Source organism: Dipodomys spectabilis, unplaced genomic scaffold (assembly GCF_019054845.1).
Source record: "Dipodomys spectabilis isolate Male_0828 unplaced genomic scaffold, ASM1905484v1 ptg000069l, whole genome shotgun sequence".
NCBI lineage: Eukaryota > Metazoa > Chordata > Mammalia > Rodentia > Heteromyidae > Dipodomys > Dipodomys spectabilis.
Genome location: NW_024870746.1, coordinates 6448759 through 6466335, shown reverse-complemented (window position 1 = coordinate 6466335; position 17577 = coordinate 6448759). Strand labels below are relative to the sequence as shown.

The 17577-nt window shown below is 46.9% G+C and overlaps 1 protein-coding gene across 1 annotated transcript; it reads right to left on the bottom strand.

Annotated features, from left to right (window-relative positions):
• Positions 1 to 2171: 2171 nt before the first annotated feature.
• On the bottom strand, positions 2172 to 12223 carry Pmvk (phosphomevalonate kinase). Its single transcript, XM_042681390.1, has 5 exons — positions 12045 to 12223; positions 9429 to 9492; positions 6796 to 6948; positions 3873 to 4002; positions 2172 to 2603 (listed from the first exon to the last, which is right to left on the bottom strand). The coding sequence occupies exons 1-5, from the start codon at positions 12158 to 12160 to the stop codon at positions 2467 to 2469; spliced, it is 600 nt and encodes a 199-aa protein (XP_042537324.1). The 5' UTR covers positions 12161 to 12223; the 3' UTR covers positions 2172 to 2466.
• Positions 12224 to 17577: the final 5354 nt, after the last annotated feature.

Genomic DNA, 17577 nt, shown 5'->3' with positions numbered 1-17577 from the left:
TACTATTTATTAAAAATCTGAAGACAGCCAGGCACCGGTGGCTCATGACTGTAATCCTAGCTACTCAGGAGGCTGAGATCTGAGGATCACCGTTCAAAGCCAGCCTGGGCAGGAAAGTCCGTGAGGATCTTATCTTCAATTAACCACCAGAAAACCAGAAGTGGTACTGTGGCTGAAGTGATAGAGGGCTTGCCTTGAGCTGAAGAGCTCAGGGACAATGCTTAGGCCCAGAGTTCAATCCCCACAACCCACAAAAAAAAAAATTAAAATAAAAAAAAAAAACCTTAAGACTTATCACCTGTGTGGAGAGGAATCAAAATAGAAATTTTTAAAAATGGGAAGGGAAAAGCAAATAGACAAAGTGAATTTGATCAAAGAACATTGTATGGATGAAATATCACAATGAAATCCCCAATGAAATATTAATCAAAAATCTTCATCTTAAAGAAATTCAGCCAGGTACTAGTGGCTCATGCCTGTAACTCTAGCTACTAATGAAACTGAGATCTGAGGCTCACAGTTCAAAGCCAGCCCAGGCAGGAAAGTCCTTGAGACTCTTATCTCCAAATTAACCACCAGAAAACCGAAGTGGTCCAATGGCTCAAGTGGTAGAGCACTAACCTTGAGCTCAGGGACAAAGCCCAGGCCCAGAGTTCAAGCCCCACCACTGACAAAAAAAGAAAAAGAAAAAAGAAAAGAAATTCAGGGGCTGGGAAGGTGGCTCAGAGGTAGAGCGCTTGCCTTGCATGCATGAGGCCCTGGGTTCGATTCCTCAGCACCACATAAGCAAAAAGAAAAAAGCCGGAAGTGGTGCTGTGGCTCAAGTGGTAGAGCGCTAGCCTTGAGCTGAAGAGCTGAGGGACAGCGCCCAGGCCCAGAGTTCAGGCCCCAAGACTGGATCCCCCAAAAAAAAGAAAGAAAGAAATTCAAAGCCAGACACTGGTGGCTCACACCTGTAATCCTAGCTACTCAAAAGGCTGAGATCTGAGGATTGCAGTTCAAAGCCAGATGGAGCAGGAAAGTCCATGAGACTCTTATCTCCAATTAACCATCAGAAAACCGGATGTGGAGCAAAACTGGATGTGGAGCTGTGGCTCAAAGTGGTAGAGTTTAGCCTTGAGCAAAAGAGCTCAGGGACAGCTCCCAGACCCTGAGTTCAAGCCCATGACTGACAAAAAAGAAGAAAGAAAGAAAGACAGACAGAAAGAAAGAAAGACAAACAGAAAGAAAGAAAGAAAGAAAGAAAGAAAGAAAGAAAGAAAGAAAGAAAGAAAGAAAGAAAGAAAGAAAGAAAAGAAAGAAAGAGAGAAAGAGAGAAAGAGAGAAAGAAAGAAAGAAAGAAGGGAAGAAGGGAGGAAGGGAGGAAGGGAGGAAGGGAGGGAGGAAGGGAGGAAGGGAGGAAGGAAGGAAGGAAAAGAAAAGAAATTCAAAAATAGAGGAAGTTGGAAGAGTGTCAGCCTTGAGCAAAAAAACTAAGGGATAGTGCCCAGAGTGGGAAGGAAGGCATGGCTCAATCACTCAGGTGGCAGAGCAACTGCTTGACCCTGAGTTCAAATCCCAGTATCATCAATAAGAAAAAGAATTTAACTTTCTTTTAAAAGGTCAAGATTTCACATACTATCTCTATAAAGCTTTCTTGATGCTGCCTGAAAAAAGAAGAGAAAAGAAAAGAAACCAAGATCAGGGAGTTGAGGTGCTTAGCTTGGCTTGGGGTTGGGACACTGTGCTCTAGCTGTAGGAATGTGGCAGAAGAGGCCCCGTCAGATGTCAGGCAGCCTGCATTTCACTCTGAGCGTCCTTACCTATTAACCCTTTAGCCATGGGCAAGCCAGTCACTTCTCTGTGTTCTTGGGACCTCCTAAATGCACATAAAATACTCTCTTCACCCATTTCCCAGGATGTCTCTGAAGAATCTATAGACATTTGGAAATTGTAAAAGATGACATAAATACAAGAGACACTTAGGAATGGCATTTTCTATGGAACAGAGCTTTTCCTGGGGCCATCCCAAAAGGCAAGATCCTCAGACCTCAATCCCAGGCCTACCAACCATGGCATTGTACATGGTGTACAGGTGGAGCGAGGACCTATAGCCACCACAACACCCCGGGTCCTTTTGAGACCATACAGGCCAGCCAGCATGGGGGAAATAAGAGGTCTCCAGCCCTGAGTGTATACTCCAAGGTTTATTAGTATCCATGCTAGAAGGCTTCAAGCTCTTGTCTAGAGCAAGGGACTACAAGCATCTGGACAGGGCTGATGATAGTCCTGGCACCCGTGGAGATGGTAATGTTCCTGCTTCAAGCACAGCATCTCTCCATGGAGAAGATGAGGTCTCCCAAAGATTCCTGACTGGCTGGCATCCACCAGCCCCCTCAGAAATACAGAGCCAGGCCATCTGTCTGCTCCTCCACTTCAGTCAGAATTGGGTGCCCCCAATCTAGCAACCTCTCTAAAGCCTGACAGCTAAAGTCTGGAACAAACAAATTCCAGCAGGTTCCTCAACTGCTCCTCCAGGCGCTGTTCATCTCCATGGTTCTCGATGACCCAGTCAAAGTCCCCAAAGTTATCCAGGCCACATTCAGATTCGGCATCATCCACCCCTGTAGAGGAAGCATGATGGAGTTAGGCTCCAGACAAACACCAGGTATGGAGGCTGGCTGCCCAGGAGTGGGTCTGCTTTTAACCGTCTCTCCTCTGCTACCCAAGAGCCAAACTTGCACACCTGGAAGGCACTTCCACCAGCTGAAATGCTGTGCCACTGTGATGCAGGTGTAGCAGCCCACAGCTGGTCCCCACTGACATCACTACCCCCATCCCCTCACCTACCCCCACCCCTGCTCCTGCCTACACAGGGTAGACTGGTCATCTAGAACCACACCCATACCAAAAAGGCATCACACATCATGTTAGATCAGACTAGCTGAGTCCTTTTCTACCCTTAAATCTACTGGATTCAATCCTCCTGGAAGACCATGTACTCAAGGTTAGAAGCAGGGGGTGAGAGTCAGGCTCTTCCTCTTACTTTGTGTGGCCCTGGGAAAGTGACTTCAGAGTCCTCATCTGCGACAGCTACAGAACAGTGGAAACAGCCATGGAGTGGGTTTGGTATAATGGTGAAGTGAGATGCTGTATATAAAATGCTGACCATCGGCTGGCTAGAGTGACTGCTCAGGAGCTAAGCTGTGAGTAGTGGTTGTAACCCTGGGATCTGAGCTCCTCTGAGGCACAGTGACCTGGTGTAGGACAGAAGCCTGAGCTGGGCCTCAGAACTCCCAGAAGAGCAGATCCTGGGCTGGCACCAGAGATCCCAGGGTCTGTTAATCAAGTAGAAACAATGTTTTGGCAACTTGTTCTCCAATCACTACCAATCCCTACCAGATTAGATAGTGAAGGGGAAGGCTCATGGAGTGGGTCCCACCAAATCCCAAGAGAAACATAGTAGCCTGGAGAAGATAGCCCTGGCAACATGGCAGGGAGACCTTGGCCCTCTCAAACACCCTCTGCCAACCCACTTTTTTGTGTGTTTTCCAGTACTAGGACTTGAACTCAGGGCCTGGGCACTGCCCCTGAGCTTTTTTTGCTCAAGACTAGCATTGTACAACTTGAACTACAACTCAGTTTCTGGCTTTTTTGGTGGTTAGTAGAAGATAAAAACTTCATAGACTTTTCTGCCTGGGTTGGCTTTGAACTGTGATGCTCAAATCTCAGCCTTCTCAGGAGATAGGATTACAGGCGTGAGTCACCAGTGCCTGGCTCCAACCCCCTCTTGTGTCTCAGGCCTTTTGGGATGAGAAGAAAACTTACAGCACAAGTTGGGGTTGCTGACCCTCTATGCCAAGCCTTGGAGACAAATGCTATGAAAGACGTACCTGGTGTGAACACCCAGCCCCGCTGCTGTCGGCTCTGCTCCGAAGCCACCACACGAACTGTCTGTGCCACAGCCCCGTAGGCCTCCTGAAACCACCGGATGTCAGACACTCTCCGTGTGTCACTCACCAGCTGCAGGGGAGGGACATAGACAGGTGACCAAAAGAACAGAGTGTTAGAAGCAAGGGAACTATAGAAGCCAGAACAGCAGTACGGCTCCAACCCCATCAGCTTGAACACATGAGCAGCTAGGAAAGGGAAGGGGCCCAGGTTCCCTGACTTGGTCACTCACTCAGCAGATACCACTGAAAGCTGCCCATTTGTCAGATTGCTCATTCGCCCAATGACAGCACCAAGCAAGGGATACAACAACCACCTACTGGGCAGTGTCATTGCTGAGGATAGAATGGTGAATAAAACATACCTGTCCTGCCTTCTTGGAGCTCATGATGCAGAGGAGTCACATGGAACAGCAGCATCCTCAAAAACCAGGGATACTCAACTCTAATCTCCTCCTCCCCCCCCCCCCCCCCCGCCCCACAGAAAATGACAGCACTGCTTGTCCAGCTGCTCAGAACTAGATCCTTGGCACCGGCTGTCTTCCTCACACCCCACAGTCAAACATCAACAACTCAATTCCTATTGGCTCAAGACATGTGCATGGCTGGCTGTATGGCTCAGCAGCAGAGTATCCACCTAGAAAGCATGAAACCCTGAGTTCAAATCCCAAGACTACCAAACACACACACAGACACAGACACACATACATAAGTGCACACACGCACGCATGCATGCCACTTCTCTCTTCTACCAAGCTCTGAGCAACACCAGTTTTGTTTTGTTTTCTTTTTGTTCTCAACTAGGCCTCTGCTTCTGTTCCTGCTTCTTCTCTGTCAGCAACTAGGAAACCCTTTTTCTGGTGTTCAACATGGAACCCAAGAGCTAACCTGTGCTCTCCCACTGACTATATAGCTGGCCACCTTTCAAATCTTGAGTCATGTCTTTCCTCTGCTCAGAACACTCCTCTCCTCAGCGACTCCCCATCATACATGGAAGTAAAATCTAGACTCTTCCCAGGTCCTGCAGGATCTAACCTTAACATCCTCTGGGTCACCACTCTGGCCCCCTGGCTTTTCTTTAAACACACCAAGTATAATTCCCTTTAAGGCCTTTCCTCCCTGCTCCCTCTCTCTGGAGTACTACCTCCACAAATATCCATTTGGCTCACTCCCTAATTTTGTTCATGCCATAATCTGTCATCCTATCAATAAGGCCCTTTCTGATACCTTTAATATAACAGCAACCCCACCCCAGCCTGCTTCATATCCTTGGCCTGCTTTGTTCATTATGTAGTCTTTATCTCTACCTGATATATTCTATATTCTACTCTCTTCTGCCCCCAGCAGGAGAGAAGTAAGCTCTAAGGTTAAGACTTCAATGCATTTTTGCACTAGTGCATCCCCAGAACCTGGGGGCAATGTCTGGTATATGTAGATGTCCACCATCTACTATGGTTATGAATGAGGAAGGAAAAGCGAGGGGTACCAGGGTACACCTGCTATGAGCATTCATTAAGACTTGGGTTCTGCCAGGTGCCAGTGGCTCACACCTGTAATGCTAGCTACTCAGGAGGCTGAGATTCTGGGGATCACAGTTCAGGGCCAGCCCAGGTAAGAAAGTCCACGAGATTCTTAGCTCCAATTAACCACCAGAAAACTAGAAATGGCACTGTGGCTCAAAGTGGCAGGGTATAGGTTGGGAATGTGGCTCAGTGGTAGAGTGCTTGCCTAGTATGCATGAAGCCCTGGGTTCCATTCCTCGGTACCACATATACAGAAAAAGCCAGAAGTGGCACTGTGGCTCAAGTGGTAGAGTGCTGGCCTTGAGCAAAAAAAGCCCAGGGACAGCACCGAGGCCCTAAGTTCAATCCCCAGGCCTGGCCAAAAAAAAAAAATGTGGTAGAGTGTAGCCTGGCTCTGGTGGCTCACACTTATACTCCTAACTAATCAGGACGCTGAGAGCAAAGGAGTCCGTGAGACTCTTATCTCCAATTAACCACCAGAAAACTGGAAGTGGTGCTCTGGCTCAAGTGGCAGAAAGCTTGTCTTGAGCTAAAGAGCTTAGGGACAGCACTCAACCCAGAGTTCAAGCCTGATTTTAAAGAAAAGTGGTGGAGTGTTCTTAGTGTTGAGCAGAAAAACTCAGAGAAAGTACCCAGGCAGAGTTCAAGCCCATGGCTGAGAGACAGTGCCCAGGCCCAGAGTTCAAGGTCCACGACTGACAAAAAAAAAAAAAGGCTAGGATCTTAGGATCATAATTTGAAGCCAGACCATGCAAGAAAGTCTGTGACACTTACCTCCAATTAACCAGCAAAAAGCTGGAAGTGGAGGTGTGGCCCAGGTGATAGAGCACAAGCCTTGAGTGATTAAGCTAAGGGACAAAAGCCAGGCCCTGAGTTTTCAAATCCTAGGACACACACACACACACACACACACACACACACACACACACACGCACGCATGCACGCACAGAGATACATATATGCACATGCGCGTGCGCGCACACACACACACATGAAAGCAGAGGCTAGATTGTACAAGGCCCAGAAGTCATGATAAAGACTTTGGTTTTAAGAATGGGGTATAGCTCAAGTGGTAAAACAGTGGCCTTGTAAGCAAGCAGCCCTGAGTTCAAACCATATACCACCAAAATGACATTGATTTTATTCATGAGAATATTGGGGAGCCACCAAAATAGATCATTGGGGGCAAATAGGAGAGCTAAGCACATAGACTACAGCAGGTGCCAAGGCAGGATTCTGATGCATTGGGACAGGATGGTGACAGTGAAGACAAGAGAGGTGGGCACAACGAACAGAGGGTTGGAGAGAAAGGCTTGCCTTGTGCTGTCATGGAGCCCTCTTACCCAAATGGACTGGGACACGCCCTCCACAACCTTCCTGCAGAAGAAGCCAGGGTCAGCTTGGCGCTTCTCCTCCCCCCAGCGGATCATGTCCTTCCGATAGGTCTCCTTGTAGGTGCTGGCATCCAAGAGTTTCTGGAAGTCCAAACCATGGTCCTGCCCAAAGCACAGTCCATCTATGGTGCCATCTCTTCTAAAACAGGAAGAGCCAGCCCTGCCCGGTAGCCTCCCCTGGCCGAGGCCAACACCGTACAAGAGCACTCCAGCAAGGGAAAAATCCTACTAGGAAATGGAAGAAAGGTCTTGGGATAATTCTAGGAAGCATTTGAAATATGAAATGAGATTTTTTTGTTCTTCTGCAGTTCTTACCTTCCCAATTATTTCTGGCTTAAACTAATCCTGAAATTAGTTTGTATCCCCCAGGTACAGGCTTAGGCTTCAATGAAAGAAATATGAAGAAGAGAAAAAAAGCTGTGTTCCCTGTCCTTCCCACTACCCTATGGCATCGTTTGTCCCCATCCCAAATCCCAGGTAGACTGGGGCAAGTCCCCAGGACTTCGCTGGAACAGCATCACTCTATCTGACTCTTGCATGTCTGGGGCTCACATGCCCAGCCAGAGGATCCCTCCAGAAGGAGGGCCTACCTGCTCCTGGGGAACTGCTTCTAGACTTGGCATCCCCCTTCACCCAGGCAAATCCCTCCAGAGGGCCTTAGGAAGGTTCTGGCTCTCCTATTACCTCATAGCAGAAAAACCATTCTTCCCTTGGGCTCTCATTTTCCTGGTCCCCATTCAGGATGTGGTCAGCAGCTACATCTTACTTGTGAACTGGTATCCTTGCAGGAGCATCATGGCCTGCTCGTCAGTTCCATTTTCCACTGTGACTTTAAGAACCAGTACAAAGCTGAGCTGAGATCTGAGGATTGCAGTTCAAATCCAGCCCAGGCAGGAAAGTCCATGAGACTCTAACCTCTAATTAACCACCAGAAAAGCAGAAGTGGAACTGTGGCTCAAAGTGGTAGAGTGTTAAAAAGCTCAGGGGAAGCACTCAGGCACTGAGTTCAAGCTCCATGCCCAACAAAAATAACAACAAAAACCCTGTACAATAACATTTCCATTCAGATCTGTGTTTGGGGGTGAATGACAGCTGACCTGCCAAGAACTCCTCTACCAGTCTTAAAACTGCAAACACTAGAGATGGGAGGGGTAACTCAGCAGTACAGGCCCTGCCTAGAAAGCAAGAAGGTACTGTGTTCAAAACCCAGCACCAATGGTGTGGTAGTAAAAGCACATAAACCCAGCAATCAGGAAGTATAGGCAGGAGAGTCTCCATTCTGAGACCAGTCTGAGCTAGAGTGGGACTCTCTCTCAAAAACATAAATAAATAGCCAGGCGCTGGTGGCTCACGCCTGTAATCCTAGCTACTCAGGAGGCTGAGATCTGAGGATCGCGGTTCAAAGCCAGCCCGGGCAGGAAAGACCCTGAGACTCCTATCTCCAATAAACCACCAGAAAACCGGAAGTGGCGCTGTAGCTCAAATGGTAGAGCGCTCGCCTTGAGCTGAAGAGCTGAGGGACAGCGCCCAAGCCCAGAGTGCAAGCCCCACGACCGACAAAAAAAAAAAAAAAAAAAAAAAAACCATAAATAAATATATAATCTAAACATATAATCCTTTCTCCAAAAAATACTAACTCCCAGGTAAGGTACGGTGGCTCATGCCTGCAATCCCAACAATTCAGGAGGCAGAGGTTTGGAACATCACAGTTCAAGACCAACCTGAGAAAAAGCTAGATCTTATCTGACAACAAGGAGCTAGCTAAGTGTAATAGTGTATGCCTCCAGCTATGCTGGAGTCATAAACAGGAGGATCAAGTCCCAACCAGCAAAAAAAAAGAAACAAGCTCTACTTGAAAATTAACAAAAGCAAAAAAGGGCAAGAACCATTAGCTCCAGTGGTAAATTTTGTAAGGCCTTGAGTTCCCCAGTGCTGCCAGTACCAGTATTAGAGCTTGAACTCAAGGCCTCACACTCTCTCAACAACTTCTTGTTCCCAGCTGGTTCACTACCACTTGAGCCACCTCCACTTCTAAGTTTTTGCTAGTTAACTGGTAATAAGAGTCTCTTACATTTGTCTGCTCAAGTTGGCTTTAAATCACAATTCTTAGATCTCAGCCTCCTGAGTAGCTAGGATTACAACCATGAGCCACTAACACCCAGCATCATCTATATATCTTGACAACTCAAGCAACTAAATGTCTCAGGAGAAAATTCCAGAGGTTGCATCAGATCAGACAGGTAGGGAGTGTGGTGATGTGAGGTGTCATATAGTTTGAATAAGGGAACATGTGCAGTTACTTACTATTCACGTGGCTTCAAAACTGCCACCTTAAAATGTCTACAGATTTTCCTGTATCCCCTTCTTGAATATGTCTGGGGAGGTTACTAGGAAAGAAGTTTAAGCTGACAATGACCCCCCCACAAAAAAAAAAAAAATCTACTCACAGGAAACTAAGAGTTGGCCTCTTCTCTTCCAACAGTAGCCATGGAGACCATGCTAATGATTCAAACAGCAGCCACATCTCCAAAGCCTAGAAGTTTCCTATTCCCAACCCCCAGATTTCATGAGCCACCACCTACCTGAGCAAACTGCTCCTTCAATGGACCAGAGAGCCGGAGGATAGCACAGACATCATTTCCAAGCCTAGGGGACAAAGAGATGATGAATCCAGTTAACCTTGAACTTCTAGGGATTTCCAGCCTCCAGAAGAGAAGTACAGTATCCCCATTTCTACTACTGGTATCTACATAACTCTGGCACATCTCAACTTTCCTTGTTTTCTTTCCTAGTGAGAATGAAGTTTATAGGGATTATTGTGCAATTCAAAGGAATCTAAGAATTCTGAAACTAACAGGTAGAACATAAAACTGGTAAGGATGTGTCTATGTGTCTATGTGCCTGACAACATTCTGGTTGGATTCTATTACAGCTGGGACTCAAGTTATTCTCTCACTGTTAGGGATATCTTGGTCTCAACTGACCAAATCACTACAACCTAAGTAAATAATTCATTCCTTCAGTTATTCAATGTACTTCACCAGTTATTTAATGGGTGTTACATTTAGATCCAGAGAGATATAAATGGGAATAAAATACTTGATTCCTGCCTTGGACTTAAGAAGCTCACAAATACCCTTAAACATCAACACAGTGATATAAGTGTTTTGGATGAGAAAACTGAGGTTAAGTGAGGAGAATGGATTCATCCAAAGCAACATTTTAAGACATGAAACCAGTAGCCAACATTTTATTCCTGAACCTTTACTAGCCACTTACATGCATTATCTCATTGAATCCTTCTATACATCCTATTATTATCCCCACCCAGCAAACAAAATTAAGGCAGAGAGGATTAGAAATGTGTCCCAGACAGGGCTGGGAAGGTGGCTCAGTGGTAGAGTGCTTGCCTTGCATACATGGGGTCCTGGGTTCGATTTCTCAGCATCACATATGCAGAAAAAGCCAGAAGTGGCGCTGTGGCTCAAGTGGTAGAGCTCTAGCCTTGAGCTGAAGAGCTGAGGGACAGCACCCAGGCCCAGAGTTCAGGCCCCACAACCGACCAAAAAAGAAAAAAAAATAAAGAAAGAAAGAAATGTGTCCCAGAGTCCACAGCAGGATCTGAGACAGGACATGAATGCCAGCAGTCTAATTCCAGAGTCTGTGCTTCTGATGACTATCTGATCTCAGTTTGGGGCTAATCAACTTATGAAACAAGGAAAAATACTTTTTTTGGGGGGGTGGGGGGGGTCCGGTCGCGGGGCCTGAACTCTTGGCCTGGGCGCTGTCCCTCAGCTCTTCAGCTCAAGGCTAGCACTCTACCACTTGAGCCACAACGCCATTTCCGGCTTTTTTCTTTTTGCTTATGTGGTGCTGAGGAATCGAACCCAGGGCCTCATGCATGCAAGGCAAGTGCTCTACCATTGAGCCACCTTCCCAGCCCCCAAGGTAAAATACTTTAAAAACATGGTAAAATACTTGGAAATGACCTCTCCCTGAGGTTCTTCCAAACGCCTTGGAACCCCTGTGGTACCCAAAAATCAGAGTCCTGGTGCCCACTACACTGCCTTGAAGAGTGACCTCACTCCATTCTCACCCTACTTCTGTCCTGTCCCAACCCAGGCCCTGGCAGCAATGCTGCCCAGATCTTGCTTCTAGGCAAAACATTGAGAGAGAGGGATTGTTATATGGGGAGGTAGTGAGTACAGAAACAATCCAGTTCCTGTAGCCAAAGTTGAGTTTGAATACTGGCAAACTTGGTTTAGCTTTTTTGTTGTTATTGTTCTTTTTGGTGGTAGTATTAGAGTTTTAAATCAGGGCTTTGTACCTGCTTTGTAGCTCTAGCATTAAGACATACCTCCAGGGCTGGGAAGGTAGCTCAGTGGTAGAGCGCTTGCCTTGCATGCATGAGGCCCTGGGTTCGATTCCTCAGCACCACATAAGCAGAAAAATTTTTTTTAAAAAGCCAGAAGTGGCGCTGTGGCTCAAGTGGTAGAGTGCTAGCCTTGAGCTGAAGAGCTGAGGGACAATGCCCAGGCCCAGAGTTCAGGCCCCACGACTGGATCAAAAAAAAAAAAAAAGACATACCTCCAGAAAAAGAGAAGGGGAAGGGGGAAAGGGTACAGGAGTTTGAACTCAAGGCCTCACACTTGCTTGTTGAGCAAGTGGTGCTCTACCACTTGAGCCATGCTTCCTCTAAGAGACAAGATCTCACTATGTTGCCTACGCTTGCCTTAATTCCTGGACTAATTCGTGAAAAACAAATGCCAAGAATATTAATAAAGAGGTCATCAGGACGAAATGGCACCATGTAGACAGACAGTGCCCAGCATATAATAAAAAGTCCACAAACCACTTCTTTTATCTGGTGTGCTGGGTACAGATCCTGTCTTTATAACCAGACCTACTGGGAATGTTAATATAAGGAAATCTCTTATCCACACCTGTTTCCTTAAAACCTTAAAAATGAGAATGGCACCTGGCAAGTGGCTTAGTCGTCATGGTTACTAACACTTGTAGAGACGGAGCTACAGCTTCAGGGCTGGGCTTTTTAATTGTTTGTTTGTTTGAGGAGAACATGTGTAAACATGTGTCCTCCGGTCCTGCTACCGGTGACCCCCGGTTCAAACACATCCGAACACACCACGGTGTTCAGCGGCACGAAAAGCTCCCTTTCCTCTTTCCCGCCCCGCAAACACCTGCTCCGAAGTGCCTCGGTCACGAAGTCCTTCCCGGATTTCCTCTTCCCGCTGAACAGCAGGATTAGCCGTGGGGCGCCTCCAAGCGGGGCCATGGGGTCGCCACGCTTCACCATCCCCAAAGTTGACACTTTGGCCGCCGTACATCACGCCACCCGGCGCGGAGTGGACGCGGCCAGGAGCGCCAGCCCGAGGGAGGGGTTCCACCGCTCTTCTCCGTAGCTGCGGGGAGGACTGACAGCCTGCCGAGACGCTAGACGTGTTTCCCCATGTCTACACAAGTACGGAGAAAAGAGGGGAGAGGAACGTAGAAAGAAACAGGTTTGCTTCCAGAGCAGCCTTCTTCACTAAAGAAGCTCCCCCCCCCCCGCACTCACTTAGGACAGTCCAGCCCCGCCCAGAGCGTTGCGTCACAGCCCCGCCTTCTTGACTGACACCTGGAGACGCCATGGACGCAACTACTTTCCTGGGCTGGGGTGGGGGGCGGGATAATGTCTTAAAATTTCCTCAAATGCACCCCCTATTCCCTTCCGCCCCGTCCCACAAACATTGGTGGGGGGGATGAATAAGTGCCATGATGTTAAACGTTTTCATGTGTGCTTGTATCTGTTATTTATAATGCGTGTTGTAAAAGAAAATCTGTATTTGCCCCATAGTGAAGAATGGGTCTTTCTAGGGAAGTAACTAGTCCGCTATTCGAAAGGGTTGGGTTCCTGACGTCATACTAAAGGGCTTATTAGAAGCCTTGCTATTTTGTTGCTAAACAGGTTCTCTAACTGGAGAGTCCTTTTACGCTCAGCAAAAAATATTTCGTCTGTTTTGCGGTTGTAAAAATCCAGGAAGTTAACGAGTGTGGGAGACAGCAGCAGCTTAGTTGAAAACGCACTTTGTATTTGTTTTCTCCAAGCCCTTTTTGATCAAGATTACCTAATTTTACTCAGGAGTCCAGCTCCCAGCCAGGAATTAAGAGGCAAAATTAGAGATGGTCTGACACCCAAGTCTAGGAGTCAACTCCAAGTTAACTATGACTTTCTGTCCTGCATTATTTTTTCTAAACGTCAAAACAGCCTGCACTGCACACACTCTTGTGTGTATGTATGTGCACGCCGGCACACACACACAAAACCTTTGAACTTTGATCTTTAGATCTCACCCTGCTGAGTAACTAGGATTATAAGGATGAGCCACCACAGCCACACTACTGCTTCCATTTTGTGGGATGTAAAATCATGTAAAGACAAAAAGTAGAGTGAGGAGAAAACATTTGGGAGAAACCATTAATTTCCTGAGTATTGTAATGAAGCACAGAAGAGTAATTAAATGAGAAAAATAAACACTTCCGGAGAGTTTGCATGTTTTCTTTTTATTTTTTTAATGTTTTCAGAAAACTGCACTCATCAATATATTCAACTAGCAGAGCATAGACATGCACCCCTGGCTCTCTCCTATAATCCTAGCTTCTCAAGCTGAGATTTGAAAATCAAGGTTGGAAGCTATGCAGGGTAAACAAATCTGTGACTCTTTATCTCCAGGTAACCAGCAAAAGCCAGAAGTAGAACTTGAGCAAAAAACTAAGGGACAATGCCCATGCCCTGGGACCCAAGGCCCAGTACTACTAGCACACACGCACGCGCGCGCGCACGCGCACACACACACACACACACACACACACAAACACACACACACACAAACCCTGAAGTGGAACTGTGTGTTGTGGCTCAAGCCTATAATCTAACTAGTTGCAACCACCCTCTAGTCTTGGCAAAAAGAAGTTCTTAAGACTCCATCTCAACCAATGTCTGGGTGCTATGCTTTGGGCCTATTATCCCAGCTATAGCGGAAGCACAATGGCTGGGTGCATTATTCTGAGCCTAACATTCCCAGTGACAAAGAGAAACAACAAATAGGAGGATTTCAGTCAAGTCCAACTGGGCTAGACTTTGCAGGTAAGAGAGACTCTACCTGGAAAATAACCAAGATAAAAAGGGGCTGGAAGTATGGCTCAAGCGGTAGACCTGCAAGCCCCTGGCCCTCAGTTCAATCCTCAGTACTACAAAAAAAAAATTTTTTTTTAAGTAAGCAGCTATAGCCTCTTGTGTAACTCAGTAGTAGAACACATCCTTAACACACTTGAGGCCCTGGATTTGATCCCCAGCATGGCAAAAATATAGTAGAAAATATACAATATAGTACAATAAAATGTTAAGTTCTAAAATATTATCCAAGTATTATTATTTTTTTATCACTATGTGATTTTACAGTTTGCAGTTCAACACAGATTTTCTCTTCAAAACTGAAGTTCGGCTGGGCCACTAGAGACTACAGGATTAACTCTAAACTTTATGCTCACTGAAGGAGTCAGAACATCATTCTAGTGTCTTCTCCCTCACCTGACCCAAACCCCCAGCTCACCTTCCACCTGGTGTGGCATGAACCTCCTCATATCTGTATCCATGTCTAGCAGTTCCATGCTGTTGCCTCCTTCACTGTCCCCCACAGTCCTCTCGAGTAGCTTTCCTTTTCCCTCAGCATTCATAGCTCAGCCTAGACTTTGGGTCTGTGGCCTCCCCCACCACTTCTATTCCCAGACTTTCCCTCCATAGCTCTTGGAAAACCAAGTCATCTGAGGCTCCTGGCACCTAGCTGAGCAACACTCTCCACTCCTCAGTCCTAACAACCACCCCACCCCAATTTCAATGGCTCGTTCTCATTTACTAAGATTCAGCCACTAGCTCTTATGCTCCTGTTGCATTCAGTACCTGCCTTCGAGAGCCGAAGGGAATGTCTGTCAGATGAGTTGATAGGGGGAAAGTCTCTACAAGCTGTGGAAAGCTCTGGGAGCACAAGTGTGAGGTACTGGTTGATGGATGGCTAAATGCTGGTGAGGTTGAAGCAGGAAGGAGGAGAGGCTCATCACTACCAGATGGAGTCCTTGGAACCTGAGACTAAAAGTTAGGGATGTCTGATACCACTGGCCCCATGGGGTTTCAGGAGGATGATGCTCAAGGAGGCCACTACAACAGTGAGGCATCTCCCATACTCAGGAATACCATGACACCAAAAGTCATTCTTCACTAAAAGGGCAGAACACTGAAAAAGAGGTTTGCCTCACAGACTACAAGGACAGCTTAGATGTCAAACCAGGCCTATTTGAATGAATGTTGCTTGAAGTATTCACGCACACAAAGACAGTCTAAGCCTGCTGGACTATTCTATCCTGCTCTGCAGAGCCTAGAAAAGGGGGAAGACTGGCTTTTTCCATGCCAACTAGCAGGGGGTGCCAAGGTGAGCCCCCTTTCAAGGCCAGCCTGTCCCTTGATGGAACAAGACGCCATATATTCCAGCCCTCAAGCACCATCAACTGCCCCTGCTTTCACTCCATGCTTCCTATTCCAGTTTTTTTCTCCCACAGCTGATTGCCAGCAAACATAGGCTGTGGGTGTGAATTGTGAGTTGGTCTGCTTGATGACCATTGCCCCTAGAAGATGAGGGATGAAATTGGTAGAAAGGAAACACTGTGGTAGGGAAAGGGAAGAAGGAGAGGCTAAGTTTCTGGGGGCCTGCCTTGCAGGCAGGGCTAGCTCCTGCCCGAAATTTCTCCCCCAACACTGTATTCAGTACTTTGACCAAGTTCAGGAAAGCATATCAAACTGCACCAGCCCAGCACCAAGCATAGGAAGAATGCCCCTAAGTGATTGATGATTAGGAGGAATATATAAATGGGACATTAGACTTTTCCTCTGGAGCTAGGAGAACCCCCTCCATAGGTATCCAAGGCTCAGGCCACACAACTTCATACCCAGTTACTCAGGGTCCTGGGCTCCTTAAAGCCACTCCTGCCCTTCTATCCCAGTCCTCCACAGATGCACTCTCCTGTCTCTCCTGCTGCTGCCCTCCTGTGGCCACCACCAGACATCTTTACTCACAAAGCTATGGGCGAGATCATATCCCAGAGACCTTGAACAATCGAGAACTCCTCCAACCCTGAGCTCAGAGCCTAAATCCCAACATCCAAGAGCCAAGGATAGGGAAGAGGAAAGCAGAAGGATAGGAAGGAGAAATTGGAGGGGGTGTGGGAGGGGGGTATGTACTTAGGCAAAGATGTGGCTTTAGTGGTAGAACCCTTGCCTAAAAAATGAAAAGCCCAGGTTCATGCCTGTAATCCTAGCTACTCAGAAGGCTGAGACCTAAGGATTTCAGTTCAAAGCCAGCCCAGGCAGAAAAGTCTGTGAGACTCTTATCTCCAATTAACCACCAGAAAACTGGAAGTGGCGCTATGACTCAAAGTGGTAGAATACTAGCCTTGACCAAAAGAAGCTCAGGAACAGTGCCCAGGCCCTGAGTTCAAGCTTCACAACCAGCACCACCACCAACAATAACAACAAAAACAAGGCCCCAAGTTCAAACTCTACTACCATCAATTAATAATAATAATAATAATAATAATTCAGACAGGATTCTTAGCCAGGGTCAGCAGCCCTAAGTTCTAGGCTCTACTCTGTCCTGAGCAAGCTTTGGGATCTTGGACAAGTCGCTTTCCTCTGTGAGCCTCGGGTTTCAATTTCTGAACAAGAAGTAGGACTGATTATCATGAGATGCTCTTCCCAAGCTGGGTCCCACCTACCTACAAGCCAGGACCAGTGAAGGAGCACTTGGTAGCCAAAAAGGAAATTCTTCCTGGGCCAGGCAGCTGTAGTTAAGATAACAAATAGAATGCACAGACCCAGCAACACAAATTAACCAAAAAGAACAGAAATGAAGCCTGGGAATGTAGCTCTGAGCACTTGTCTAACACACTCAAGGGCCTGGGTTCAATCCTCAACAGAGGGCAGGAGGAAGTGTAACAAATGGAAGATCAGATCTGGGGAGGGAAGGGAAGATAGGGCCACAGGACCCCAAGTTTCAAAATCCTCTCAGAACTAATCTTTTCCCACCATCTAGCTGTGATGTGACCTTCGGCAAGTCATCTGATCTTTCTCTCTCAGTTAAATAGTATCAGATCCTTCAAAGTCTATTTCTCAGATATAAAAGTACAGCCTGGTGCTGGTGGCTCATGCCTGTAATCCTCGCTACATAGGAGATTAAGATCTGAGGATTACGGTTCAAAGCCTGGGCAGGAAAGTCCATGAGACTCTTTTATTTTCCTTCTTTTTTTAATCATGGGGCTTGAACTTGGAGCCTGGGTACAGTCCCTGAGCTTTTTTTCTCAAGGCTAGTACTCTACCACTTTGAGCCTCTGTGCCACTTCTGGTTTTCTGGTACCTAATTGGTGATAAGAGTCTTAGGGATGATCTTGCCCTGCCTGGCTTTGAAGCTTGGTCCTCAGATCTCAGCTTCCTGAGTAGCTAGGATTACAGGCATGAACCACCAGCACCCTCTCCAATTAATCACCAGAAAACAGAAAGTGGCATTGTAGCTTAAAGTGGTAGAATACTAGCCTTGAGCAAAAGAGCTCAGAGACAGCACTCAGGGTCCCAAGTTTAAGCCCCCTGATAGATCCCCCCCAAAAAAAAATACAAAGTGCTTTGACAAG

Excerpts from the sequence above, each read along its gene's own strand:
- Pmvk (XM_042681390.1), bottom strand. The coding sequence starts at position 12,160 with ATGGTGAAGCGTGGCGACCCCATGGCCCCGCTTGGAGGCGCCCCACGG. Across the intron at positions 6,949-9,428 it reads TGAAGGAGCAGTTTGCTCAG|GACCATGGTTTGGACTTCCA; the intron begins GTAGGTGGTGGC and ends TGCTTTGGGCAG. Across the intron at positions 4,003-6,795 it reads GCGTGTCCCAGTCCATTTGG|CTGGTGAGTGACACACGGAG; the intron begins GTAAGAGGGCTC and ends CCTCCCCTGCAG.